The 26,645-nt window shown below is 37.9% G+C and overlaps 1 protein-coding gene across 2 annotated transcripts in view; it reads left to right on the top strand.

The window, feature by feature from the left end:
• The window catches only part of REC114 (REC114 meiotic recombination protein), a 113,181-nt gene that overhangs the window by 62,888 nt on the left and 23,648 nt on the right, over positions 1-26,645 (top strand). The window contains exon 3 of one of the 2 annotated variants that reach the window (XM_060097031.1): positions 26,256-26,339. The exons of the other annotated variant lie outside the window; for it this stretch is intronic. Within the exon in view, the coding sequence (XP_059953014.1) occupies positions 26,256-26,339 (84 nt within the window). The remainder of the gene's footprint in view (positions 1-26,255; positions 26,340-26,645) is intronic. 2 annotated transcript variants of the gene reach the window in all.

Below are 26,645 nucleotides of genomic sequence, written 5' to 3'. Positions count from 1 at the left end.
AAAAAATCTTTTTATTTGGAAATAATTTCAGACTTACAAAAAAGTTGCAAAAATAGTACAAGGAATTCCCATATACCCTTCACCCAGCTTCCCCAAATGTTAACATAGGACAATGATCAAAAGCAGGAAGTTGACCTTGACACAATACTGTTAATCGACAGACCTCATTCTTATTTTGCCAGTTGTCCCACTATCTTTCTGTTTTTGTGCCAGTACCACACTGTCTTGATTACTGTAGCTTTGTAGTATAGTCTGAAGTCAGGGAGCCTGATTCCTCCAGCTCCATTTTTCGTTCTCAAGATTGCTTTGGCTATTCGGGGTTTTTTGTTTTTCCAAACAAACTTTGAAATTTTTTGTTCTAGTTCTGTGAAAAATGCCAGTGGTAGTTTGATAGGGATTGCATTGAATCTGTAGATTGCTTTGGGTAGTAGAGTCATTTTCACAATATTGATTCTTCCAATCCAGGAACATGGTATATCTCTCCATCTATTTGTATCATCTTTAATTTCTTTCATCAATGTCTTATAATTTTCTGCATACAGGTCTTTTGTCTCCTTAGGTAGGTTTATTCCTAGATATTTTATTCTTTTTGTTGCAGTGGTAAATGGGAGTGTTTTCTTGATTTCACTTTCAGATTTTTCATCATTAGTGTACAGGAATGCCAGAGATTTCTGTGCATTAATTTTGTATCCTGCTACTTTACCAATCACTGATGAACATAGATGCAAAAATCCTCAACAAAATACTAGCAAACAGAATCCAACAGCACATTAAAAAGATTATACACCATGATCAAGTGGGGTTTATTCCAGGAATGCAAGGATTCTTCAATATACGCAAATCAATCAGTGTGATACACCATATTAACAAATTGAAGGAGAAAAACCATATGATCATCTCAATAGATGCAGAGAAAGCTTTCGACAAAATTCAACACCCATTTATGATAAAAACCCTGCAGAAAGTAGGCATAGAGGGAACTTTCCTCAACATAATAAAGGCCATATATGACAAACCCACAGCCAACATCGTCCTCAATGGTGAAAAACTGAAACCATTTCCACTAAGATCAGGAACAAGACAAGGCTGCCCACTCTCAGCACTCTTATTCAACGTAGTTTTGGAAGTTTTAGCCACTGCAATCAGAGAAGAAAAGGAAATAAAAGGAATCCAAATTGGAAAAGAAGAAGTAAAGCTGTCACTGTTTGCAGATGACATGATACTATACATAGAGAATCCTAAAGATGCTACCAGAAAACTACTAGAGCTAATCAATGTTGATGATTCTTGCCTGCAACAGTTATTGCTCTGATGTTTGTCAAATGGTAATTTTCTACTTCTATGATTCTTTCTACATTTATTAATTGGAATTCTGTTATTTAAAAAAGGGTTTTCCCTTATTTATTCATTTATTTGATTATATCTGTATGGACTCATGGATATTCACTTTATGCTATAGATTGCCATTCATTAATATTATTATTTATTTTGCCACTAACACCATTTTATGAATTAGATATCAGGGTTTTAAAATTTCCTCGTGTACCATGAAATTCAACTTCAGGCAAAATATCTAACTATTCTTACCCTCAGTGCAGTCAGTCGTAAAATGGAAATAATACCTGCTCTTTTGTACATAAAATAGATTTCCAAACTATAAAATTTGATACAAATGGTAACAATGTCAGTTATTTTGTTGTCAAATGCTGATGAGTGTTTATTTATTTTTTTAACATAAATTTATTTATTTATTTTTGGCTGCATTGGGTCTTCATTGCTGCATGCGGGCTTTCTTTAGTTGCGGTGAGAGGGGGCTACTCTTCGTTGCGCTGCGTGGGGCTCCTCATTGCAGTGGCTTCTCTCGCTGTGGAGCACAGGCTCTAGGTGCACAGGCTTCAGTAATTGTGGCACGTGGTCTCAGTAGTTGTGGCTCAAGGGCTCTGGAGCGCTGGCTCAGTAGTTGTGGCTCAGGGCTTAGTTGCTCCGCAGCATGTGGGATCCTCCTGGACCAGGGTTCGAACCCGTGTCCCCTGCATTGGCAGGTGGATTCTTAACCACTGCACCACCAGGGAAGCCCCTGATGGGTGTTTAGAGATCCAAGTTTGTTTTCAGGCACAGACTTGAGAGTTAATTCTTTTAGAATGTTGACTTATTTCTATAGGGAGGGCCAAGAATGGAAATGGCCAGAAGAAAGCCAAAAATAAATCATAGAAATACAGAGCAGCATGTATTCTCACATTCTGCTGTACATTAAATACCTTCTGAATTCCCTAGAATATTATGCAATAGTAAATATATTTCTTTGACTATTAGTTTTGAAAACTCCCTTGTTTCATATAACAAAATATATTACCAAATGAAACATGGCTTATAAAAACAACATTAACTTAATTTTTTCCTGTACCTAAAACTGTTGTTTGGTTTGGAAATGTTATCTCTGGTGTATGTTATTAATGGATGTGTGAAGCACACAGAGCCATAAGGTGTTGTGAATGTTATTACTCTTGGCTTTTTTTTTTTTCCAATTTGCCTTGTGAGTCTTTTTAGGTTACTAATGACAATACTGTGTGCAGAAGTCCTTGATGTGACTTTCTTTTATTTAGCTTCTGAGTCAGTATATATGTCCAATGCTCAGGATCACTTATTCTGCCATCCTGTTTGCTCTAGGTTTGGAGGATCTATTGAGGAGGATCTAATGAGTGCTAAATTTGTGATTTAAGATTTTATTTTTGTCTTTGGGGATGAAGGTTTTATTTCTTCCTGTCACAACAATCAGGCAAAAAATAGTAGACTAAGCTGCTAAATAAGTAGGTCAACTTGCCCGAGCATGGTGAGGTGGCAAATTCAAATGAGATTTCCTGACTTCAGCAGTTATTAGTGCTGGGAACAGGGAGTAGAAATAGCAGTATTTGAACTGCAGATAGTCAAGGAAGAATAAATGTTTCTACTTTGTTCAACATTTGTAACTGAGGAAACAGAAGATTTCACACCATGGAGTGTTTTTTCTATTTCATATTAATAAATATGGCCAAATGAAGGCGTGAAACCAGAATGAAATAAAGAAGAGATTACAGTAAATGATTATATTAACGGGTGTAGGCTATTTCAGTTGGCATCTTCTGTGTTTTGGTGCAGTAAAAGACTAGACTTGCCACATTGTTGTATGTATATGTTTATAAGAGCTAAAAAGAGTACTGAAGGTATCAAAGATTGCTGTTTTGTGCCAGTTATTTGGGGGATGGATGTTTTGTAAAATCCACAGAGACCTCAAAATCAACAATAAATGCTATGAACTTCAAACTCTGTGGTTTAGCTTAGCTTTAGGTTTTAGTTTGGAATTTCATCTCTTTTTATTGGTCTTTGGCTATTGACTTGTTTGCACAGTGGCACTCAGCTGAACTCTCCCTATTGTCACTGCTATCCTACTCTGGTCTACCAAGTACCTAAAATTCTGCTGTTTACAGTGAGGACGTCGGGCTCTCTCATGGAACACCTGCCAAGGTGTTAGCACTTCTAAGTCAATTTACTCTGATTCCTTTTATTTAGTGGAACTGAAACCCCTTATAAGGGGGAAGTACTGTGGAAAAATATTGTTAATTGCTGCACGGCCAAGTGGAGAATTTTTAAATAGAAAAATGTTCACCAGAATTCAGTTTGACCATTGCTATGGAATGCAGTCCTTTATGCTAAATCATTCAGCTTGATGAAGAATCACAGGCTAATTTTTAATAAATTATATTTAAAAACAAAATATCTTTAACACTCATGTTCCCTTCATCTTAATTACCATCACCTCAATTTAGGCCCTCATTATTTCTCTTCTTTTTTTTAATTAAAATTTTATTTTGAAATAATTATAGATTTTAGGCCCTCTTTATCTCCTGCCAGAGTTACTTAAGTAACCACCCACCAATCATTTCTCTTATTTTCTTATTTTCTTCTCTTATCTGTACTGGTATCTGAGTGATCATTCTAAAACACAAATCTGATCAGATCATTCTCTTGCTTATGGTTGCTTCAGTGGCTTCCAGTTGCCTTAGGATAAAGCCAAACTTTCTTAGGTAGAATGCAAGGACTTTAATGATCTGGCCCCTGCCTGGCTTTTCTGTCTTTAACTCCTACACTCCCTCAATGACTTGTGATTCCATGAAAACTGTAGTTTTCCTTCTCACCTTTGCTTTTAAAATTTCTCCGCCCGGCATGCTCTTGTCTCATTGTCATATTGATTAGCTCCTATTCATGCTTCAAGACACAACTTAAACTTTTTCTTATAGATATTGTCAAACATACGCAAAAGTAGAGAGGATAATATAATGAACCCCTGTGCATCCATCACCCAACTGCAGATTATCAACAGCAAATCTTTCAGCTTTTTTTTTTTCCAACTCAGTCTTTTTTTTTTTTTTTTTTCTTTTTGCGGTATGTGGGCCTCTCACTGTTGTGGCCTCTCCCGTTGCGGAGCACAGGCTCCGGATGCGCAGGCCCAGCGGCCATGGCTCACGGGCCCAGCCGCTCCGCGGCATATGGGATCCTCCCAGACCGGGGCACGAACCCGTATCCCCTGCATCGGCAGGCGGACTCTTAACCACTGCGCCACCAGGGAGGCCCCAACTCAGTCTTTATTGTAGTCTTACATGACCTCCCTAGGCAAAGAGAGCCACTCCTGTCCTGTGTTCCCCTTGGCACCATGACCATTCTGCTCTTAGAATGCTTGTAAGTTGATGTAATTACTCATTTACCTGTCTCCTTCTCTAGATCTTAAGTCCCTTAGGATAGGTACCAAGCCCTCTTTACCTGGTTCTCTGTGCTTAATGTAGATACTAACACGTATTAGGTGTTTAATAAATATGAAAAATAATCAACCAACTTTATATCTTCCTCATCCCCACTTACCATCACCCCAACCTCCCGTGCTTCCCAGAAATACATACATAAAAATACTTTCCCACCAAAGAAGCCAGATACAAAAGAGTACTTAAATTCAAGAGGAGGCAAAACTAATCTATGGTGACAGAAATCAGAGTAGTATTTACCTTTGGCAGTGGGTAAGGTGGGGACATGATTGACTAAGAGAGATCATGTTCGAGGGAGACTTCTAGATCCTGGATGTGTTCTATCTTGATCTGGATGATGGTGTGTGTGTGTGTGTGTGTGTGTGTGTGTGTGTGTGTGTGTGTGTGTGTAAAATGTATCAAACTGTAAACTTGTGTGCTTTGCTATATGTAAGTTTCACATCAGTTTTTTAAAACCTGCTCTCCAATTATTTCTTTTCTTTATGTACCACCATTTTCTTGATTACTCAAATTGGAAAACTAGGAGTTGCTCTGGATTCCTCCTACCCTCTCCTCTGAGCAAGTAACATTTGAATCCTTCCCTTTCTATTCATCCCCAGCACCTAGAATGTCCCTAGAATGCAGACCAGCCTGTGGATGGGCCCACTTTGTGTTAGGTGTCCCCTGGTCTAATGGGTTGAGGGACAGAGTCATTGGATTTAACTACCCATTTAACAGTAGTTGTAGTTCGGGAAGATGATGCTTTACTAACCAGTCTGGATTATGTGTGAATTTAAGGCATGTCTGTGAAGCCATTTTCAGTACCTAGATAGGAGGTACTGAAATGAGGTATGATATTTGAAGTGGAAAAAAAAGCCCCCAAAACTACTTAGGCTTATTGCAGCACATCTTCAAGGGTGTAATATTCAGTGTAGTTGAGTAAATGTTAATTGAAGTTTCTAAAATAGTTTTTATTACATGTAGTGTGGAAGTATATAGTAGAGTTTAAGGCAAGATACATTTTACACAAGTATTCCTTGTCATTTTTCCTCCATTGGAGGAAGGGTAGTAAGAGTAAAAATCTATAGGAAGGTCCAGGATAAATGGTGAGAGTTTATCCTGTGGGTCTTTGCCAGTCTTATTATTGAGGAAGGACAGAATTGATTCACTTTTAAACAAGCTGATTTCATGTTTTATTTTTCAGAATAAATGTTTCATTAGGTAGAGAGTAGATACAAAGATGCAGTATAACCATTGGAGCAGTAAATACTTAAATATATACAGTTCAGGAATAGAGTTAATTTTCTTCTGAAATGAGTTTTATTAAGATCATATTCTGTAAAGAAGCTCAGGACTTAAGAGAGTTCTGTTGTGAAAAGTACAACACTAAGAGTGATGTTAGTAAGGAGAGAAAGCAGTTTTGGTTTATACAGAATGCAACACTTGTATACTTTGTGGTCTCCATGTCATCATTAAATAACAAATATTATGGAAAAAATGAAAATAAAATATCAAGCTGAAGACTAAATTTCCATAGTAACATTTTATCACACTAATTAAGGTTAGATTCTATTTAAGGAAGTTTTAGTACTGAACATTTGTTAGTACATAAAAAAATGGAAAAATTTGTGTTGATTTTGTGACATTCTGGCCCATTCTGTAGATTACCAATTACCTCTCCCAAAAAACTATTTGCCGGCTATTATTTGAAAAAGGATGATCTCTTCAAGGCATGTATTGGTAGTGAAGTTAAATAATCTTGTTTTTGCCATTTATAAGGAATTATAAAGGAAGATTTAAGGGTTATTTAAAGATACTTTATTATGAAAATATTTCAAATAGAAAAACGTAGGGAAAAAAATAAAATACCTTGCACCCAGCTTTAACCAGTCTTTAATGTTTCTCTACGTTTGTGTCAGTTCTTACTGAAATCAACTGCATTGATTAGAGAAATGCAAATTTAAACTCCAGTGAGATACCACTATATGTCTATTAGAATGGCCAAGATTAAACAAACAAAAGCTGCAATACAAACTGTTTGCAAGGATGCAGCGTAGATGGAGTTCTCACACTTTGCTGTTGGGAATGCAAAATCATACAGGCACGAGGCAAAGAATTTGGCAGTTTCTTGTAAAGTTAAATATATGCTTACCATATGACCTAGCAATAAAGACCCTTAGATATTTACTCAAGTGGAATAAAAACCTACTTTCACATGAAAATTGGTTCACAAATGCTTATAGCAGCTTTATTTATCACCCCAAACTGGAAAGAACCCAAAGTCTTTCAATCAGTGAATGTATAAACAAAACTGCAGTACATCCAGGCAGTGCTCTCAGCAATACAAATATATGACTACTGATACACACAGCAACATGGATGAATCTTAAATGCATTTTGCAAGTAAAAGAAGCCAACTCAAGAGGGCCTACTGTATCATTCCCTCTACCTGATGTTCTGCTGTGTTTGTTTGTCAAGCTCATAGAACTGTACATTACAAAAATGTAGATTTTACTGTATGTGAACTATACTTCAATAAATGTGACTTAAAAATTTCCTCCATCTTTTAAGGATATAACAAAAATATTTACAGAAAAAAGTGCTGTGATGCCTGGGATTCACTTCAGAATTATTTGGCAGTTGAACTACAGATGAAATAAGATTGGCTATGAATGAATGGCTGTTGGATTGAGGGATGAGTCCACAGTGTTCATTTTACTGTTCTCTCTATTTTCATATGTGCTTGAAACGCCCTATAATAAAAGTTTTTCAGTGTTGCTAATCTGATGGATGTGGAATGGGATCTCATGTTTTAAATTTTTATTTTTCTGATTATAATGAGCTTTCTCATTTTTTCATATTGGCAACTCAGGTTTCCTCATCTGTGAGTTGCTTTTTATGTCCCATGCCCATTTTCCCATTAGCTTGTTGTTTGTCTTTTACTTATCAATGTTAGACCTTTATGTATTCCGGATACTAGTCCTTTACCATGGACTAGTATGTGGGTTGCAAATCTCTTCTCCCAGTGTGTGGTTGGCATATTCTAATTAGTTTATGGTGGCTTTAGCTGTATGTAAGTTTCTAGTTTTTACGTAGATGGATTTATCAATGTATTTATTTGTGTTTTGTGCTATTATCTTGTTTCAGAAATGCTTCCACAGAAATATTTTCATATTCATTTGTTTTTCACATTTCTGTCTCTGATCCTTCTGGAATTTATCTTTGTGTATAGTGTGATGTAGGAACCCAATGTTTTTTTCCATATGGATGACCAGTTGTCCTAACACTATCCTTTTCTTACAGTTCATCCCTGGGCTGCCTGCTGATGTTGGTTCCCTTCCTGGGCTACGGTCCTGTTTGGCAGGAAGAATCCTAGCCTTACCTTCCTGCTCACAACTAGCGGTTGTTTCCCCTTCCCTTGAGTTTCTTTAGATAACTTAGGATTTACGATCTTTAGCTTTGCTTCCCTTCCAAGTTTGGAAATTGGTCATTTAAAATTCTTCCTCAGAAGTGTACTTTTGGAGGAGGGCAGAGAGAAGAGCAGACTACTGCTGATTTTACATGTTGGGCTGCCCTGGAATGAGCTGTTTACATCGGGGTTTTTTTGTTATTTATTAAAGCATTAATTAATTGCACATATATGCTGCATAAAAATCTTATGAGTTTTGTTTTAATGGATTTTGTTAGAGAATATAAACCTTTTATTGTATTCTATTTTAATTTAGATTAAGAAACCCTGGACCTTGGGTTGTCTAAATTTCTACAACAAAATTTCATCCTTTTCTGTAGTCAAACTAGATTATATTACATTCCTTGTTCATGTCATATTCCTCTACTGCTCTGTACATTTGTATTTGCTGTCCTCACTTTCTAGAAGGACTTTTTCCCCCTTCTCTGCTTCATGTTATTTTCCTCACTAGTATATGAGTTCTCACAGTCATATTTATCTTTTAATCCCATTTACCTTGCACTGTTCTTACAATGTAGTAGAAGCCCCTGTAAATGTTTGTGAATGACCCTGCCTTCACTGTGGTATTCTTCATGTATCAGACTTTTAAATTTCTCTGTAATTTTATTTGGCATTTGGTCAATCTAAGTTTACCAATTAAATATGTGTGTTTTGTTATTAGTCAGGTCCTACCATGTGTACTCAACCTGTTTGTCTCAAATTTGCTAAATCCACCAAGATTCTTATGAAAATAGCTTTTGTTCCTATTGCTGTATATGTAAATTTTCTGACCATCTCTTTGGTGCAGGCTAGTTGGGATCCTTTTATTATTATTATTTTTTAACCAATGCCCTTTGCCCTAAATAGAGCCTTTTCTTATCCAGTGTTAAGCTCTGGGTCTCCTTCTTAACCTGGTTATAGTTCATAGAAAATTCTGATTATAGCTTGCTTATTGTAGATCTTTAATGTTGTACTCTTAATTTGAAAAGGCTTTCTTTTTATTTTTATTCCTGCTGATGGAGCATTTGAGGAGGGCATGCCTGAGAAATGTGGTTTATGCAGAGAACATCCTTTCCAAACTGACAAAGAATTAACGTCCCACTGCATTTTTTTTTCTTTTTATAAATAAATGTTTTCGGATTGATTTAGTCAGTTTATGCAGAAAACTTACAGTAGGCCCCATAAATTAAAGTTAAGGAAAGCTTTGTTATTTCTTAGAAGCTGAAAGCTTTCCTTTTTGCATTTGGGCTTTTGTCACACACATTTTTTAATAATGGAAGAGAGAGAACTGAGAAATAGGACTCTGAATTGTGACCCTTCTCTTTTTTTAAAAGCTTTGCCATGTTGTCTTGATTCTGCTTTTAATGTAATATAGTGTTGTCTAAGCTGTACTGAAATAGCAAGAGGTGGCATTATACCTAGCTCAGCTGGTTCACCGCACTGTTATAATTACTACTACTTGTGAAATCTAAAACTTATAAGTTTAAAAAGATGCCTGTGGTGCTGATATAACATGGCTGAAGTGCCACTAGGAATGAATGCAACGGAAGTGCTGTATTTAATACTTCAGGAACTAGATCAGAAATTAATGTCAACTGTGAACAGTGTGGATATACTTGGTTTGATAAGGATTATAGTTTAATTATTTCTTGATGAAAACTAAATTCAGTCATTTGTAGAATCATTGTTGTTATAACTGTAAATCTTTGGGGGGGATAAATGTAAATGAATGAAGGGGTTTTATAAATCCTGTTTTATATGCCTGAGAAACCAATGACCACGTCAAACTTAGGTACCCCTTAGGAGATCAAAAATCAAACAGGGTCTGAGCGAAGGTACTTATATAAATTTGTGTACTAACTTCATGAGTTAGAAACTTAGAAAGGATTTTCTAAATTACCAAGGAAAAGATCGAGAGATACTGACTATATAAAAGTGGAAAACTTTGGTATGTCCAATAAAATCCATAACCAAACTAGAAAAATTTTAAAGTGGAGTAGAAGTCCTTTCTAAATCAGATATAAAAACCCAGAAACCCAGAATTGATAATGTTTGCCACATTAAAAAATCAAAGTTTTCTGCATGGAGAAAATACCATAAAGGTTTTTTTAAAAAAGGAGAAAAAAAATGACAAACCAAAAAAATTCAAGTCAAGACAAAGTGTTCATTTCTTGGATTATATAAAGAATGTCTACAATTCAATTAGTAAATTATAACTCAACTTAAAATGGGCAAAAGATATAAAAAGATTATCCACAGAAATGGAAACTATGTATGTGTATAATTTAGATAAAATATATCATGTATGCATATCTGCTTGTTTATATAGAGGCTTTACAAGACCTTGGTTTCAGTGGTTGCTCAGGGAGGGTAACTGGGTGGCTGAAAGACAGAGAGAACAGGACTTACTCTTTTTTTTTTTTTTAATTTACCATTTTAAAAAATTGGTTTTAAATGAGTGTTAGCATAGATAAGCACAACCCAACAGAAATATCTATGATGATGGAAATCCTTACTGTCCAGTATGGTAGCAGTAGTCACATGTGCCTATGCCTGTTGAGCTTTTGGAACGTGGTTAGTTTAACTGAAGAGCTGAATTTTTAATCTCCTTAGATTTATTTATTTATTTATTTAAATTGAAATATAGTTGCTTACAATATTATATAAGTTAAAGGTGTACAATATATATATAGTGATTCACAATTTTTTAAAGGTTATACTCCATTTATAGTTATTATAAAATACTGGCTGTATTCTCTGTGCTGTACAGTATATACTTGTAGCTTATTTTATACCTAATTGTTTGTACTTCCCACTCCCCAACCACTGTATAGCCCCCTCCCCCCTCCCCACTGGTAACCACTAGTTTGTTCTCTATATCTGAGTCTGCTTCTTTCTTGTTATATTCACTAGTTTGTTGTATTTTTTAGATTCCACGTGTAAGTGGTATCATACAGTATTTGTCTTTCTCTGTCTGACTTTATTTCACTTAGCATAATACCCTCCAAGTCCATCCTTGTTGCTGCACATGGCAAAATTTCACTATTTTTTATGGCTGAGTAGTATTCCATTGTATGTATGCGTATATATATATATATATATATATGTACACCACATCCTCTTTATCCATTCATTTTTTGATGGACACTTAGGTTGCTTCCATATCTTGGCAATTGTAAATAATGCTGCTATGAACATTGGGGTGCATGCTTCTTTTTGAATTAGTGTTTTTGTTTTTTTCAGATATACACCCAGGAGTAGAATTACTGGGTCATATGGTAGTTCTATTTATTTTTTTATTTTTTTGCGGTATGTGGGCCTCTCACTGTTGTGGCCTCTCCCATTGCAGAGCACAGGCTCCGGACGCGCAGACTCAGCGGTCATGGCTCACGGACCCAGCCGCTCCGCGGCATGTGGGATCTTCCTGGACCGGGGCACAAACCCGTGTCCCCTGCATTGGCAGGTGGACTCTCAACCACTGTGCCACCAGGGAAGCCCGGTAGTTCTATTTTTAGTGTTTTGAGGAACCTCCATACTGTTTTCTACAGTGGCTGCACCAACTTACGTTCCCACCAAGTGTACAAGGGTTCCCTTTTCTTCACATCTCGCCAACATTTGTTATTTGTGTTCTTTTAGATCATAGTAGTTCTGACAGGTGTGAGGTGATATAGTGGTTTTGATTTGCGTTTCCCTGATGATTAGTGGTGTTGAGCCTCTTTTCATGTGCCTGTTGGCCATCTGCATTTCAAAGAGGATCTACTCTTTACTTTGAAATAGTGTTTAATTTTTAGAGTATCTGTTTAATAGATACTCTAAAAATATGCATATGTGTATTTTTTATTTTCCATTACATATTAGATACTCTAAAAGTATGCATATGTGTATTTTTTATGTTAAAAGTAGAGATATGGAAAGGTTTCCCAGGGAGGTAAGATTGCTTTAAGGCTGAGTCCTGAGGAAAAGTAAATTAACGTAGATCAGCAAAACTTTGTCACGCGAGATCTTCTTTGCCGTGTGTGGGATCTTTTTTAGTTGCAGCATGCAGGATCTTTTAGTTACAGCATGCGGGCTCCTCTGGTTGCAGCATATGGGCTTCTAGTTGCAGCACACAGGATCTAGTTCCCTGACCAGGCTTCAAGCCCAGGCCCCTTGCATTGGGAGCACGGAGCCTCAACCACTGGAGCACCAGGGAAGTCCCAGGGCCAGTTGTGTTTTTTAGATAAAAATGATCTTCTCACAGTAGTGTAGAGAAGAGGTGGGGTGGGCAAGAAGATACTTTAGGAGGCTAGTTAGTAAATCAAGAAAATGGTGGCTTGTACTAGGATAAAAAGAAATGGATTGATTGAAGAGATATTTAAAGCTAAAATCAGTAATTAGTGGCAGATTAGAAATGGGAGTAGGAGAGAGCAGTGTGAAGGGAAACTTCCAGGTTTCTGGCTAATGCAGCTCAATTGAAGGTAGCATCCTTCATTGTGGTTAGGGGACTCCAGAGAAGAGCCAGCCTGGCAGCTGGGTGTGTGTGATGACCACGGCTCTAGTTCTGAACAGTTGGAATTTGAGGTGTCTTTGAGACACTCAAGCAGAGATGTCAGTTCCACATGTCCTCTTTACTGTTTAACAGCCTCTGGTTCTTTGAAGGTCAGAGGGAGGTCTGCACTAGAGATATGATTTGGGAATCATAGGCATTTAAATAGTAATTGAGACTGTGGATGTGGTGAGGATAGCCTGGGGAGGGGATAAAAAAATGAACAATAGAAAGAGGAGCTTGAGGAGAATAAGATAGCAAAGGAGGTGGCATAGAAGGAGCTGTCAGGGGTAGGAAGAAAGCTAGGAAGAGTGTGGGGTCATAGAAGCCAAAGCAATTGTGTTTCAAAAAGGAAAAAGGGGTCAGCTATGGTGAATACTGCTGAGACATTGAGTAAGAGTAAAATTTTTTAAATTAGTTAATTAGTATGTTGTTAAATGAGAATTGTAGAGTTTTGAAAATGGTGTGGCAGTTGGACAGGGAAATCTGGATAGATAATTGAACTCTTAAAAAGTAAATTATGTTTGCTTTAATCCACGTATTAATTAAATTCTTTAGGTTGCAAATAACAGAAACCCAGTTTAGTTTCATTTAAACAAAATCACTTATTGCCTCGTAGAACTGTAATGTCCAGGGATAGGAGTGGCCCCTGGGACCACTGAACCCAGGGGCTCAAACAGTATCATTAGCTATGTGTCTCTTTATCTCTGTCTTTATCTCTCAGCTTTGCTTTCCTCTAAGGGAGGATCTCTCCTCGTGGTCCCTGGCAACTTCAGGCTTTTTTTATCCTTACAATCCTAACGGAAAGAGTGTTCCTCCTTCCCATTTTTAGCAACAATCTCAGTACTTACTTGGATTTTTAAAATTTATATCACATGCTTATCCATAAACTAATCACCTTGGTCAGAAGCAATTAGATATGCTGACAGGCAAGGCCTGAGTCACCTCCTCTCCCCTGGTTCTGGGCCAGGTAAGAAAGTAGTCTTGTCTGAATCACATGGGCTGTGAATAAGGGAGAGGCGATTTCCCAAAGGAAAATCAAGATGTGTTCCCAGAAGAAGGAAAAATGTGTGCTGGGCAGGTACAAAACAACAGACATCTATTTCAACTGTAAAATAAGCCTTTGGCTCAATATATTTGAGTACCCGCTTCTGCAGTGTACTTTGTAGGCAATCTTTTGGCCTAAAAGATGACTGGATCTCTCTGTTACTGTAACTTATAGAAAGAGCCCCTGGGTCTGATTCTTATGGCTAGAGAAAGGTAATTATTCTTGCTGCATGTACTGCTACCGGTTTGGGAAGCTGAATAATAACTAATCTTCAACAAGTACTTGAAAAGATGCTCAACATCACCAGTCATTAGAGAAATGCAAATTAAAACCACAGGAGATATCATCTCACATCAGTTAGGATGACTACTATAAAACAACAAAAACAGAAAATACTAAATGTTTATGAGGATTTGGAGAAATTGGAACCCTTGTGCACTGTTAGTGGAGTTGTAAAATAGTGTAAATGCTATGGGAACTCTTATGAACTCTTATGTGTCTGGCTTTTTTCACTTAGTATGTTTCTGAGATTCACCCATGTTACAGTAGCTCATTATCTCTTATTGCAGAGTTGTATTTCAGCTTATGAATATTCCACAAGTTATTTATCCAGTTACATGCTCCTGGACATTTGAGTTGTTTCTAGTTTGAGACTTTTCTGATTAAAGCTATTATGAACATTAGTGTACAAGTTTTTTTTTTTTAAGTGTACTAATTTTTGGGTAGACATGTATTTTCATTTTCCCTGAGCAAATTCCTAAGAGTGAAATTGCTGGATAGTATGGTAGGTATGTTTTTAGCTTTATAAGAAACTGCCGAGACTTTCCTGGTGGTGCAGTGGTTAAGAATCCTCATGCCAACACAGGGGACATGGGTTCGAGCCCTGGTCCGGGAAGATCCCACATGCCACGGAGCAACTAAGCCCGTGTGCCACAACTACTGAGCCTGTGCTCTAGAGCCCGCAAACCACAACAACTGAAGCCTGCGTGCCTAGAGCCCATGCTCCGCAACAAGAGAAGCCACCACAACGAGAAGCCCACAAGCTGCAATGGAGTAGCCCCTGCTCGCCACAACTAGAGAAAGCCTGCACGCAGCAACAAAGAGCCAACGCAGCCATAAATAAATAAATAAATAAATTTATAAAAAAAAGAAACTGCCAAACTCTTTTCCAAAGTAGTTGTACCGTTTTAAACTGACCAGCAATGTGTGAGTATTCCAGTTGCTTCATATCCTAGGCAACACTTGGTATTGATAGTCTTCTTAATTTTAGCCAATCTATTGGGTTTGTAAATGGTATGTCATTGTGATTTTAATTTACATTTCTGTGATAATGAATGTTGAGCATCTTTTAATGTGTTTATTCGCCATTAATATATTCTCCTTTGTGAAATATCTCTTTTGCCTATTGAGTTGTCTATCAGAGGTTTTTAAAAAATACATATTCTGAACTTTAGACCTTTGTCTGATGTATGCACTGCGAACATTTTCTCCCAAACTGTGGCTTACTTTTTCATCTTCTTAACATCATCTTTGGAAGAGCTTAAAGATTTAGAATTTTCAGAAGTTCTATTTATGAAATGTTTTCTTTATGGTTCATACTTTTTGTGTCCTATATAGGAAATCTTTGCCTACCCCAAGGTTGCCAAGATTCTCTGATTTTAGAAGTTTTATAGTTGTAGCTAGTATGTTTAGGTCTATGATTTATTTTCAGTTAATTTTTGTATATGGTGTGAGGTAAGGGCCAAGGTTTTTTTTTTCCCCACATGAATAATTCAGTTGTCCCAGCACCATTTGTTGAATTATTGTAGCACTTTTATTGAAATCAATTGCCTATGTGTATTTGAGGGTCTGTTTCTGGAGTCTATTATGTGGCATGGATCTATATGCCTATTCTTATGCCAAAACCATACTGTCTTGATTACCCTAATTTTATAATGCTCTTGAAACTGGTGGTATACGTCTTCCAATTCTGCCATTTTCAAGCTTATTTTGGTTATTCTAGGTCCTTTGCATTTCCATATGAATTTTAGAGTCAGATCTGCAAATTTCTGCGAGATTTTAATTGGGATGTCCTTAAATCTGTATGTCAACTTGGAGAGAATTAAATCTTAACAGTATCATAATCCAGTCCATGAATATGTATATCCCTCCCTTTGTTTAGGGCTCACTTCATTTGTTACCCTTTTATCAAGTATCACAGTCTTGCACTACCTGCTTTCCATTGTCTGACAACAGTTGTTTCCAGTAGTTTGTCCAGGTTTCTAGTTGTTTATGACAGAAGTATAATTTTTGACCCTCTTATTCCTTCTTGGCCAGAAATGGCATCATAGCTTTGGAACTCCTCAAATCTCCCCATAAAAATAGATAAAATAGGAATGCAAAGCCAAAGACCCATGGATAACATCTACAACAAAACTAGAAGACTAGGCATGTCTGTGACCCTCCGAATACAAGTGGGTGAGGCTAAGTCACTGACAGCTGAAGACCTGTGTGATCTCATCATCTGCACAGGAAGAAACAGGGAGGCAGCTGAGATTCTGATACCTTGAGATTACTAAAGGCATGTCAGAACTCAGGAGTCAACTTGAAAAGGTTCTCACTAGCCAAAGAGAGACAATTTCAGGATCAATAACTGCAGTGGATTGAAACAGCAAATATATTTAAATTTGTGAGTTTCAAATGATACTTCAAAAAAAAAACACTCCTCATTGTCATCGTAGGAGTGTACTAGGGAACCACCTCATTATTTTGAAAGCTGGCAAATAAAAGAAGCAAGCATTTATCCTGCCTTTCCTATTTTTACCTAGGGTAACAAAGTATAATAGTTGATGAAGCAGTGTTTCTCTGTAGATGTATTTCAGCTCATAAATGAAGAATGAATGAAAAAACTAACACATCGTTTTGCAACCACTGATGAAATCAAATGAGTCTAGGCAGTGATGATCAATGGCTGCTAACTTCATGAAAAAAGGACAAGAAGACATTCCTGTGGAATCACATTGCCACCACATAGGAAGTAGGTACAAAATCTGGGGGAAAAAAAATCAAACCTGAACTGATCAAGCTTCTTGATCTGATTACCAGTCTATAGGAATTGCAAGAGAAAGAGGTACCTAGTAAAAAAAAACAGTAAGGATACAATAACAAAATTTAGCGAGGATAACTCTACAGTAGGAGTTGGCAGAGTATGGCCCATGGAACAGATCTGACCCATTACCTGTTTTTTTGTAGCCTGTGAGCTAAGAATAGTTTTTACATTTTTAAATGGTTGGAAAAAAACTAAAAGAATAATATTGTGCAAGATGTGAAAATTATATGAAATTCAAATTCCAGTGTCCACAAATAAAGTTTTGTTGGAACACAGTCATGCTCATTTGCTTATGGCTGCTCTTGTGCTACAGGGGCAGAGTTGAGTAGTTGTAACAGAGACTATAGAGTCTGCAAAGCCTAAAATATTTACTCACTGGCCCTTTACAGTAAAAAACAAAACAAAACAAAAAACCTGCCAGTCCTTCATCTAGAGAACTAATGACCCAGTTTCTTCAACCGAAAAAAAAAGGAGGGTGGGGGAAAGAGATGAAAGGAAGAACCAGTAGTTTAAAAGAGACTTACGAGACATATTACTTGTTGTAATATGTGGATCTTATTTGGCTCCCTATTCAAAAAAATGAAGCAACATAAAATAAAATCAGAAATGTGAACAGGCAAAGATATTTGATGATATTAAAGAATTGTGAAATAAGATTGGCTATATTATGAAAATTGTGACTGGAAGATGGATGCATGGTAGTTTATCATACTGTTTTACTGTTTTCTCTACCGTCATGTATGTTTGAAAATCTACATTGCAGAGTTAAAAATAAATAAATAATTTCAAAATAAAAGTTTCTTAAAAATCAGTTCAGGGGTCATTTCCTCTGGGCCTTGTAATCTAATGCCTCTTTTTTGTGCTTCTGCAGAAACATGGAACTTGCCACATTGATTGTTACTGCTAAATGGTTATTTGTTTGATTCCCCCAGACTATCAGTCCCTGAGCGTGGGGGCCGTGTGTTATTTGACTTTGAGTCATAGAATCTGGCACATAACCTGGTATATATTAGATCCTCAATAAATATTTTTGGAACAAATTGTGACTTTTCACAGCATATTGTGATTTCTAGATGTTAAACATTCTAAAACATAGTAATCTTTGTTTTGTTGACATTATTTATTAATTTTTATTTATCTTATACCTTCTAAGCCTGTATTTCAGCATGAAGCCAAATTATTTATATAGCTCTTACAAATCAGGAAAAATATAACTCTAAAATGAAGCAAGTTATTGAATGGACATGTTAGTTTGAGCTGAGACAGGATGTTGTTTATCTTCTTGCTAAGTGTGATGAGGTTCCTTCCAAGTAAGACAGTTATTTCTTCTCCAAGCACAATATTGTGTGTTTCTGAGTGTAGCAGAAATATCCATATTCAAATCTAAGGTCAAAATCTAATCCTCAAACCAACTATGAATTATTTTTTGTTATCTACCTTTTTGTTCTTTATTTGCTTAATAAACAACAATTAGTTATGATTGTTGACATTTTAAGTTTAAGAAATCCAATGCTTTGCTCACTTTCTTTTTTCTGCACGTTGTTACCTTCGTATTCTGCAGGAGCACCTTTATCAGGGATGTTTTCTTTCCTGTTTTCATTGTAATTTGAACCTCACAAACCCTGAGCTCCAGGGAAAGTGAGTTAGAAACACAACCCTGAAGGTTAAACCAGGATCTACTTTTCAAATAAATCACCTGGCACCTAAATGCCTCACATTCATGGAGAAGCCTTTTTGGTACCCTGGGCTTGGGGACTTGGATTGTGGATTGTCAAATGGTTAGTCATCAAGTTATTTTTGTAACCATATTCTCCTATGCTGTTTTCCTCTCAATCAGGGTATTTGTAGCACATGTAAGCATTTTTTCATTGTTATTTCCATAAAAGTAAAATGCTGTGTTTTCTTCAAGGCAATTATGATCATATCTAGCATGGTTTTAAAGCTAATTTACCTAGCTAAATGTCAGTGACCACTACGATACCCTCTTGGCTTGCTTGCTCAAACTAGTAGGTGAAGTCAGACCTGAGAGGTATCTAAAGCACTAAAGAAACTGGCTCAATGATAGAATCAACAACAAGGGAAACAGGCTTGGTTAGGGTGAGAACACAGGTAGTTTTTTCCACCAGCCTTGGACATTAGATTGTCGATTGTCTACATCTAAGCTCTGCAATCGTTTATTTAGGTCCTTTTCTCTCTTATTTTGATGGCTTCCTTTTGGTTTATCTTTATGGTAACTCTTATAACAACAGAGGGCAAGGAGAACATAGATAACTAAAATCTGGAAATGAAGTTCATAATTTATAATACTTGAAAATCAAAGCCTGAGGCTCTCTTTACATAAAAGTGCGGTGTGGCGCCCCACCTTGGAGTCATGTGGCATTCTGGCCACTGCACCTCAGGGAGACTGTGCAGAGCTGGACAGCATGAGGGGATGGGTCCAAGTATGACTGGAGGAAATGAGGGTGTGAGAGATTGGCATTCTTTTTTTATTCAACAGACATGCAAGATACAAAGATGAATGAAACACAGTTCTTGCTCTCATGGAGTTTGCAATAAAGTGGGAACTAGAAAAGGAGGAATAGAAAGACAGACGTGTACATAGATATTACAGTGCACAGGACCTCCTGACTGCTGAATTCAGCGCAGGCTTTTAGCCTTTAATTTTTACTCCATCCTGGGCATCACCTGACACTGTTGACCATTCCCTACTAGAAAGTCTCAGTCCTCTAAGCTTCCATACTCCTCTATCCTAGACATGATTTCTTGGTATTGGCTTCTATTCTTTTTGTCTGATAGTAAATTTGGTATTTCCTAGAGTACTCCACTCGCTCCTTCTTCCTACCCTACACTATCAATTCCAAACCATTTTTCCACCCCAGTACCTCCAGGGCATGTGACAGACTCATCAGTTAACAGTGGCTTCTTAGGCAGTGATTTTTGGCCAGGTTGGGGAACAGTATCCCAGGCACTAGGGAGAGAAGCTCCTTGGGTGAGTGTGATTCATTCTCCCTTCCCCTTGGGCAGATTCCGTGTCTTTTTTAACCCCTAGCGCAGTGCCCGGCCATAGTAGGAGCTTAGTGTTGGTGAGTGTTTCAGTAGCAGGTACAGTGTGCTGTGGGAGCACAGAGCAGGTCACTTAACTGTCTGAGAAAGTTAGAAAAGGCAGCACAGAAGAGCCATCAGTTGAGTTAAACTGAATTCACCAGAAGGACAAGCCTTAAAGGAGATTCTAAGAGGTGGATTTTCAAAGATAAGGAGCTCAATTATTAAAATGTAGGAATATATGAATGACAAGTGGTTAGGTACACAGAATTCTTTACTAAATCCCCAAATATTAGGATGAAAAAGTTCTTTCTGAATCTTGAATAAGATGAGTATAAGTAGGAGATACCCTGGTGGTCCAGTGGTTAGGACTCTGTGCTTTCACTGCTGAGGGCGTGGGTTTGATCCCTGGTCAGGGAGCTAAGATCCCTCAAGCCACATGGTGCAGCCAAAAAAAAAAGGTGTTCTGCATCATTGGGCAGGTAAGACATTTGTGGACCTCATTGTTCCCAAGAAATGATATTGGCATGAAGTATTCTGTTAATTTTCATAAAGTTTAATTCACTCAAAACTTACTGAAACATGTTCAGGTGTCAAAGACTATAATAGGTGTTGTATGTTTAATGGTAAGCAAAACAAACATAGCCCCTGCCTGTTATATGGGCTTATAGTCTAGTGAAAAAATAAACATGAAGTAAATAATCACTACAGACACACACACAAACTGTGATAAATGCTATGAAAGAAAAAAGTACAGGGCTATGGGAAAGTGTAATAGTGTGTCCCAGTTGAGATTAGGGTGAAATGAACAGTGTTTAGAGGTGAATTAGGTAAAAAGTCAGAGGGGAAAGGCAGAGGGAAGAGATGTATGAAGTTCTAAAGAAAGATGGTTTGGACAAATTGAAGAGGAGGAGCCATAAAGTGGCTCACCTCAGAGGCGTTGCCAGGGAGGAAGGCCCATTCCTGGCATAGCCACTGCAGAGTCCTGAACTGAGGGGCTGCTGGAGCTGACCTAGTAGCCTTTGCTGAATACTGTGACAGTTGCTGAGGATTCAGCAACTGAAGACACATTCTAGAACCTGCCTTGCCCTGCCTAGGATTTCTTATTCTTATCAGGGACAAAGAAATGTAACTAGTTTTACAATACAGCATGATAAGTACAATAAGATCCTGAGAAGGCATAGAATTCTGAGAGGTCAACCAGCTTTGCCTTGTGGGGAATGGTTGAGATAAAGCAGGGTTTTCAAAGATCAGTGAAAAAGGAAGGCCAATTTAGGAACAAGCTATACAACGAAATCAAGGTGTGAGGAGCAGCCAGATGCAGCAGTGACAGTGTAAATGGAGAGGATGGTGAGATGGAAAAAGCTGGGGATTGGATCTCTTAAGACCTGGGGATTGATTGGTATTGAGGGAGAAGTGAGGAAAGGAGTCCACCAGGATACCAGGTTGATCACTTGGGGTGACTGGTGAATGATGCTGTTCACGGGGGTGGCAATGTGTGGGAATGGCAACGTGTGTGGAGAAGAACTGTCCCAATCTGGGCGAGTTTACATGGAGAGATCTGTGAACTAGCCAAGTGGAGATGTCTCCTAAGACACAAAGTGGACTAGAGGTAGGAAGAGGTCAGGCCAGGCCAGGCCAGGGCCAAGAACTCATTTCTTTTCTAATAAACTTTTTATTCTAGAATAGCTTTGGATTTACAGAAAAGTTGTAAAGATAGTACAGAGTTCCCATAGACTTAACCATTTATTTAGGTCCTGCTTTCACCTCTTCCTTGAGTTTATGCCATATTGGAATGGGAATCCTTGTTTGCCTAAATATTCCCACATGCATGCATATGGGGTTTAATGTGGTTCAAAAATCAAAACAATATAAAAAGATGTAAAAAATTTTACTTCAACCCCTGCCCCATCTGCACTGTTCACTCCAACTCCCTACAGATAACTGTTTTTATTAGTCTCTTGTGTACTAATCCTTCCAGTTTTTAAAATGTAAAATACAAGCAAATAATAAGAATATACATTGTATGTTCTCTCCCTTTCTTATACAAAGGTACCACATCATGGACATTGTTCTGCAGCTTGCTTTAGTATATCTTACAGATCAATACGTATAGACTTGCACTGTCAGGGAAGGGAGCTACAGGCCATATGTGGCTACTGAGCACTTGAAATATGGTTGGTGCAACTGAAAAACAGAATTAAAAAAATTTTTTTTAAACATCTTTATTGGAGTATAATTGCTTTACAATGGTGTGTTAGTTTCTGCTTTATAACAAAGTGAATCAGCTATACATATACATATGTTCCCATATCCCCTCCCTCTTGTGTCTCCCTCCCACCCTCCCTATCCCACCCCTCTAGGTGGTCACAGAGCACCGAGCTGATCTCCCTGTGCTATGTGGCTGCTTCCCACTAGCTATCAGTTTTACATTTGGTAGTGTATATATGTCCATGCCACTCTCTCACTTTGTCCCAGCTTACCCTTCCCCCTCCCCGTGTCCTCAAGTCCATTCTCAACGTCTGCATCTTTGTTCCTGTCCTGCCCCTAGGTTTGTTTTTTTTTTAGATTCCATATATATGTGTTAGCATACGGTATTTGTTTTTCTCTTTCTGATTTACTTCACTCTGTATGACAGACTCTAGGTCCATCCACCACACTACAAATAACTCAGTTTTGTTGCTTTTTATGGCTGAGTAATATTCCACTGTATATATATGCCACATCTTCTTTATCCATTCATCTGTCAGTGGACACTTAGGTTGATTCCATGTCCTGGCTACTGTAAATAGAGCTGCAGTGAACATTGTAGTACATGACTCTTTTTGAATTATGGTTTTCTCAGGGTATATGTCCAGTAGTGGGATTGCTGGGTCGTATGGTAGTTCTATTTTTACTGTTTTAAGGAACCTCCATACTGTTCTCCATAGTGGCTGTATCAATTTACATTCCCACTGACTGCGCAGGAGGGTTCCCTTTTCTCCACACCCTCTCCAGCATTTATTGTTTGTAGATTTTTTGATGATGGCCATTCTGACTGGTGTGAGGTGATACCTCATTGTAGTTTTGATTTGCATTTCTCTAATGATTAGTGATGTTGAGCATCCTTTCATGTGTTTGTTGGCAGTCTGTATATCTTTGGAGAAATGTCTATTTAAGTCTTCTGCCCATTTTTGGATTGAGTTGTTTGTTGTTTTGATATTGAGCTGCATGAGCTGCTTGTAAATTTTGGAGATTAATCCTTTGTCAGTTGCTTCATTTGCAAATATTTTCTCCCATTCTGAGGGTTGTCTTTTCATCTTGTTTATGGTTTCCTTTACTGTGCAAAAGCTTTTCAGTTTCGTTAGGTCCCATTTGTTTATTCTTGTTTTTATTTCCATTTCTCTAGGAGGTGGGTCAAAAAGGATCTTGCTGTGATTTATGTCAGAGTGTTCTTCCTACGTTTTCCTCTAAGAGTTTGATAGTGTCTGGCTGTACATTTAGGTCTTTAATCCATTTTGAGTTTATTTTTGTGTATGGTGTTAGGGAGTGTTCTAATTTCATTCTTTTACATGTAGCTGTCCAGTTTTCCCAGCACCACTTATTGAAGAGGCTGTCTTTTCTCCATTGTATATTCTTGCCTCCTTTGTCAAAAATAAGGTGACCATGGGCTTCTCTGGTGGCACAGTGGTTGAAAGTTCGCCTGCCTTTGCAGGGGACATGGGTTCGTGCCCCGGTCCGGGAAGATCCCACATGCCGTGGAGCGGCTGGGCCCATGAGCCATGGCCGCCGAGCCTGCACGTCCGGAGCCTGTGCTCCGCAGCGGGAGAGGCCACAGCAGTGAGAGGCCTGCGTACAGCCAAAAAAAATAAAAATAAAAAATAAGGTGACCATAGGTGCATAGGTTTATCTCTGGGCTTTCTATCCTGTTCCATTGATCTGTATTTCTGTTTTTGTGCCAGTACCATACTGTCTTGATTACTGTAGCTTTGTAGTATAGTCTGAAGTCCGGGAGCCAAGAACAGAATTTTAAATTTTATTTAATTTACATTTAGGTTTATAAATGGAAGCACTGTAAAATATTTTCCCATTAAACTCAACTCTGTTGTTTTGGTAGGATTGCATTTCACTTTAACCATTTAAAATACAGCATCTAAATTGAAATGTGGTATAAGTGTGAATCGTATACTGGATTTCAAAGACTTAGTACAAAAAAAAAAAAAAACTTAATGTTTTACAATGTTTGCATGTTGAAATAATAATGTTTTTGATATATTAAGTAGTAAAATGTTACCAATTTCTTTTTGCTTTTAAAATGTGGCTACTATTAAAATTACACATGTGACTCAAACTGTAATTTCTACTGGACATCACTGATACAGAGCTGTTATAGTATTGTTGTATAGTATAGTTGTATAGTATTCCATTGCATAGAGTATCATACTTTATTTAACCAGTCCACTGTTGATGTATACTTGTTTCCAATCTTTTACCATTAAAAATACAGAAATGGGCTTCCCTGGTGGCGCAGTGGTTGAGAGTCCGCCTGCCGATGCAGGGGACACGGGTTCGTGCCCCGGTCCAGGAAGATCCCACATGCCGCGGAGCGGCTGGGCCCGTGAGCCATGGCCGCTGAGCCTGTGCGTCCGGAGCCTGTGCTCCGCAACGGGAGAGGCCACAACGGTGAGAGGCCCGCGTACCGCCAAAAAGAAAAAAAAAATACAGAAATGCTTAACCTTGTCCATGCATCATTTCATATGTGTGCAGGTTGATCTGTGAAGTGAATCTCCCGTATTGAGGTTGCTGGGTTAAAGAGTAAAGGCATTCATAATTTTGATATTACCATATTGTCCTCCATAATAGTTGTACCAGCCTGCACTCCTACTAGCTATGTGTGTATGTGCACTAGTTTCCCCACATACTGCCATTTTAAACCACAGAATCTACATGTTGGGGATGTAATAAGGAACATGTTTCTTTTTGCTAATTCTGAGAATTTTAAGAAGAAATCACAAATGGTTTGCCTAATTTATTTTTTCATTAAACCTCCTATTGATGATAAAACTCTTAGAATCAAGATTTTATTTATTTATTTATTTATTTTAATTTTTTTTTTTTTTTTTTTTTTGCGGTACGTGGGCCTCTCACTGCTGTGGCCTCTCCCATTGCGGAGCACAGGCTCCGGACGCGCAGACTCAGCGACCATGGCCCACGGGCCCAACCGCTCCGCGGCGTGTGGGATCCTCCCAGACCAGGGCTCGAACCCGTGTCCCCTGCATCGGCAGGCGGACTCCCAACCACTGCGCCACCAGGGAAGCCCAAATCAACATTTTAGAATGGACTCTTTTTTTCCTTTTGTTACTGAAAAATGTGAAAGAACCCAGTTTTCCTGGACTACAAATTTCTTTGGAAGTTGTAGCTTTTGTCATATTCAGATCTAGGAAGAGATTTTGTGAGAGTTCAAAAAACTTTTTCTCTTTTAAAGAGCTGTAGGCTTCTCACATCCCTCCAGCAGCCTCCCCTGGCTGTGGTGGACTAACAGTACAAGGCAGATGCAGTTGCATGGTTTGCATACTGTGTTTATCAGTTCCCTGGATGAGTTCTACTGAATTGTAAACACATTTAACTTAATGGGCTGCGTAACTGAGGGAATCTACTGACAACGTAACTGAGCTTATAAGTAGCCATAATCATTAGACAGTCCAGTCCATTTACTTTATCAGTAAACTACAGAAAAAGTTTGTCTTTACACTTTTAGGATCCCGCAGTTGTCCCTCTTTTGAGACTTGTGTGCCCTCTACTGCCCTCTTTGCCTTTTTTGTTTTTTCAGATTGAAATGAAGAACTAAGCATTCAGCATCCAAAACCAAATTGCTTCAAGTTTTCCATTCATAGGAATCTGAAAATAAGATTCTCATGAAGAGAAATCTCACTATATAGTTGGGGATATGGCAGATAACTTAATAAATGAGTATAATGGAAACTCTTGGCTTCCAGAGATTATAAACTCACATTTTGGCAAATTCTAGAGGCATAGAAATGTATCTTATAGCAAATATGACTATGGGCATTTACTATCTTTAATAGTTTATTGATTTTCAATATGAAAAGGTTAAGAAAAGGAATAAAAGCTGAGACTATTAATGTTGATTGTGATGTAGGAAGAACACTAAGGACACTGGGACTCACTGGAAGGTCATCTTTGGTAATTGGTAATATTGAGTTATTTCTGTTGTGCTTAAGTTACAGAATAAATAAATAGACAACTTTCTAATAGGAAGCAGCTGCACCACAGCTATTCTTCATGTCCCTTTTTGCTTCTGTTGCTAATTTTGTTTAATTATTTTGTTTCAGGAAGGGTTTTCACTCATTGGTAGCAAGAACTGGTTGAAGATTGTAAGACGCATGGATTGTCTGTTGTTTGGAACAGCGATAAAGGCAAGATGCTTTGTGGCCAACTGTTTTTAAGCAACTGATCATACCCTTCTTATCTGCTAAGTGTGTATGGGAGTGGGTGCAGGAGCTTCTCTTTGCAGGTGAAATGGTACTGGGAAGAACACGTTTAAGAAAAGTTTGCATTATGAGCAAAACATGAAACAAGGAGTGTTAAGAGGCAGAAGCATTGTTAGTAAGAGGATGTTGCTGAAGAGCCAGGACTTTGATTGATCTGTCAGTACCTGTCTGACAGAGCTGTGCAACCGTTTTCCATCCCCCAGCACAAAATGGGAGGAGATGGAGTTACAT

The sequence above is a fragment of the Mesoplodon densirostris genome, chromosome 4 (assembly GCF_025265405.1).
Source record: "Mesoplodon densirostris isolate mMesDen1 chromosome 4, mMesDen1 primary haplotype, whole genome shotgun sequence".
NCBI classification, from domain to species: domain Eukaryota; kingdom Metazoa; phylum Chordata; class Mammalia; order Artiodactyla; family Ziphiidae; genus Mesoplodon; species Mesoplodon densirostris.
The sequence above is the reverse complement of the archived record's forward strand: the minus strand, read 5'-3'. Positions and strand labels throughout refer to the sequence as shown.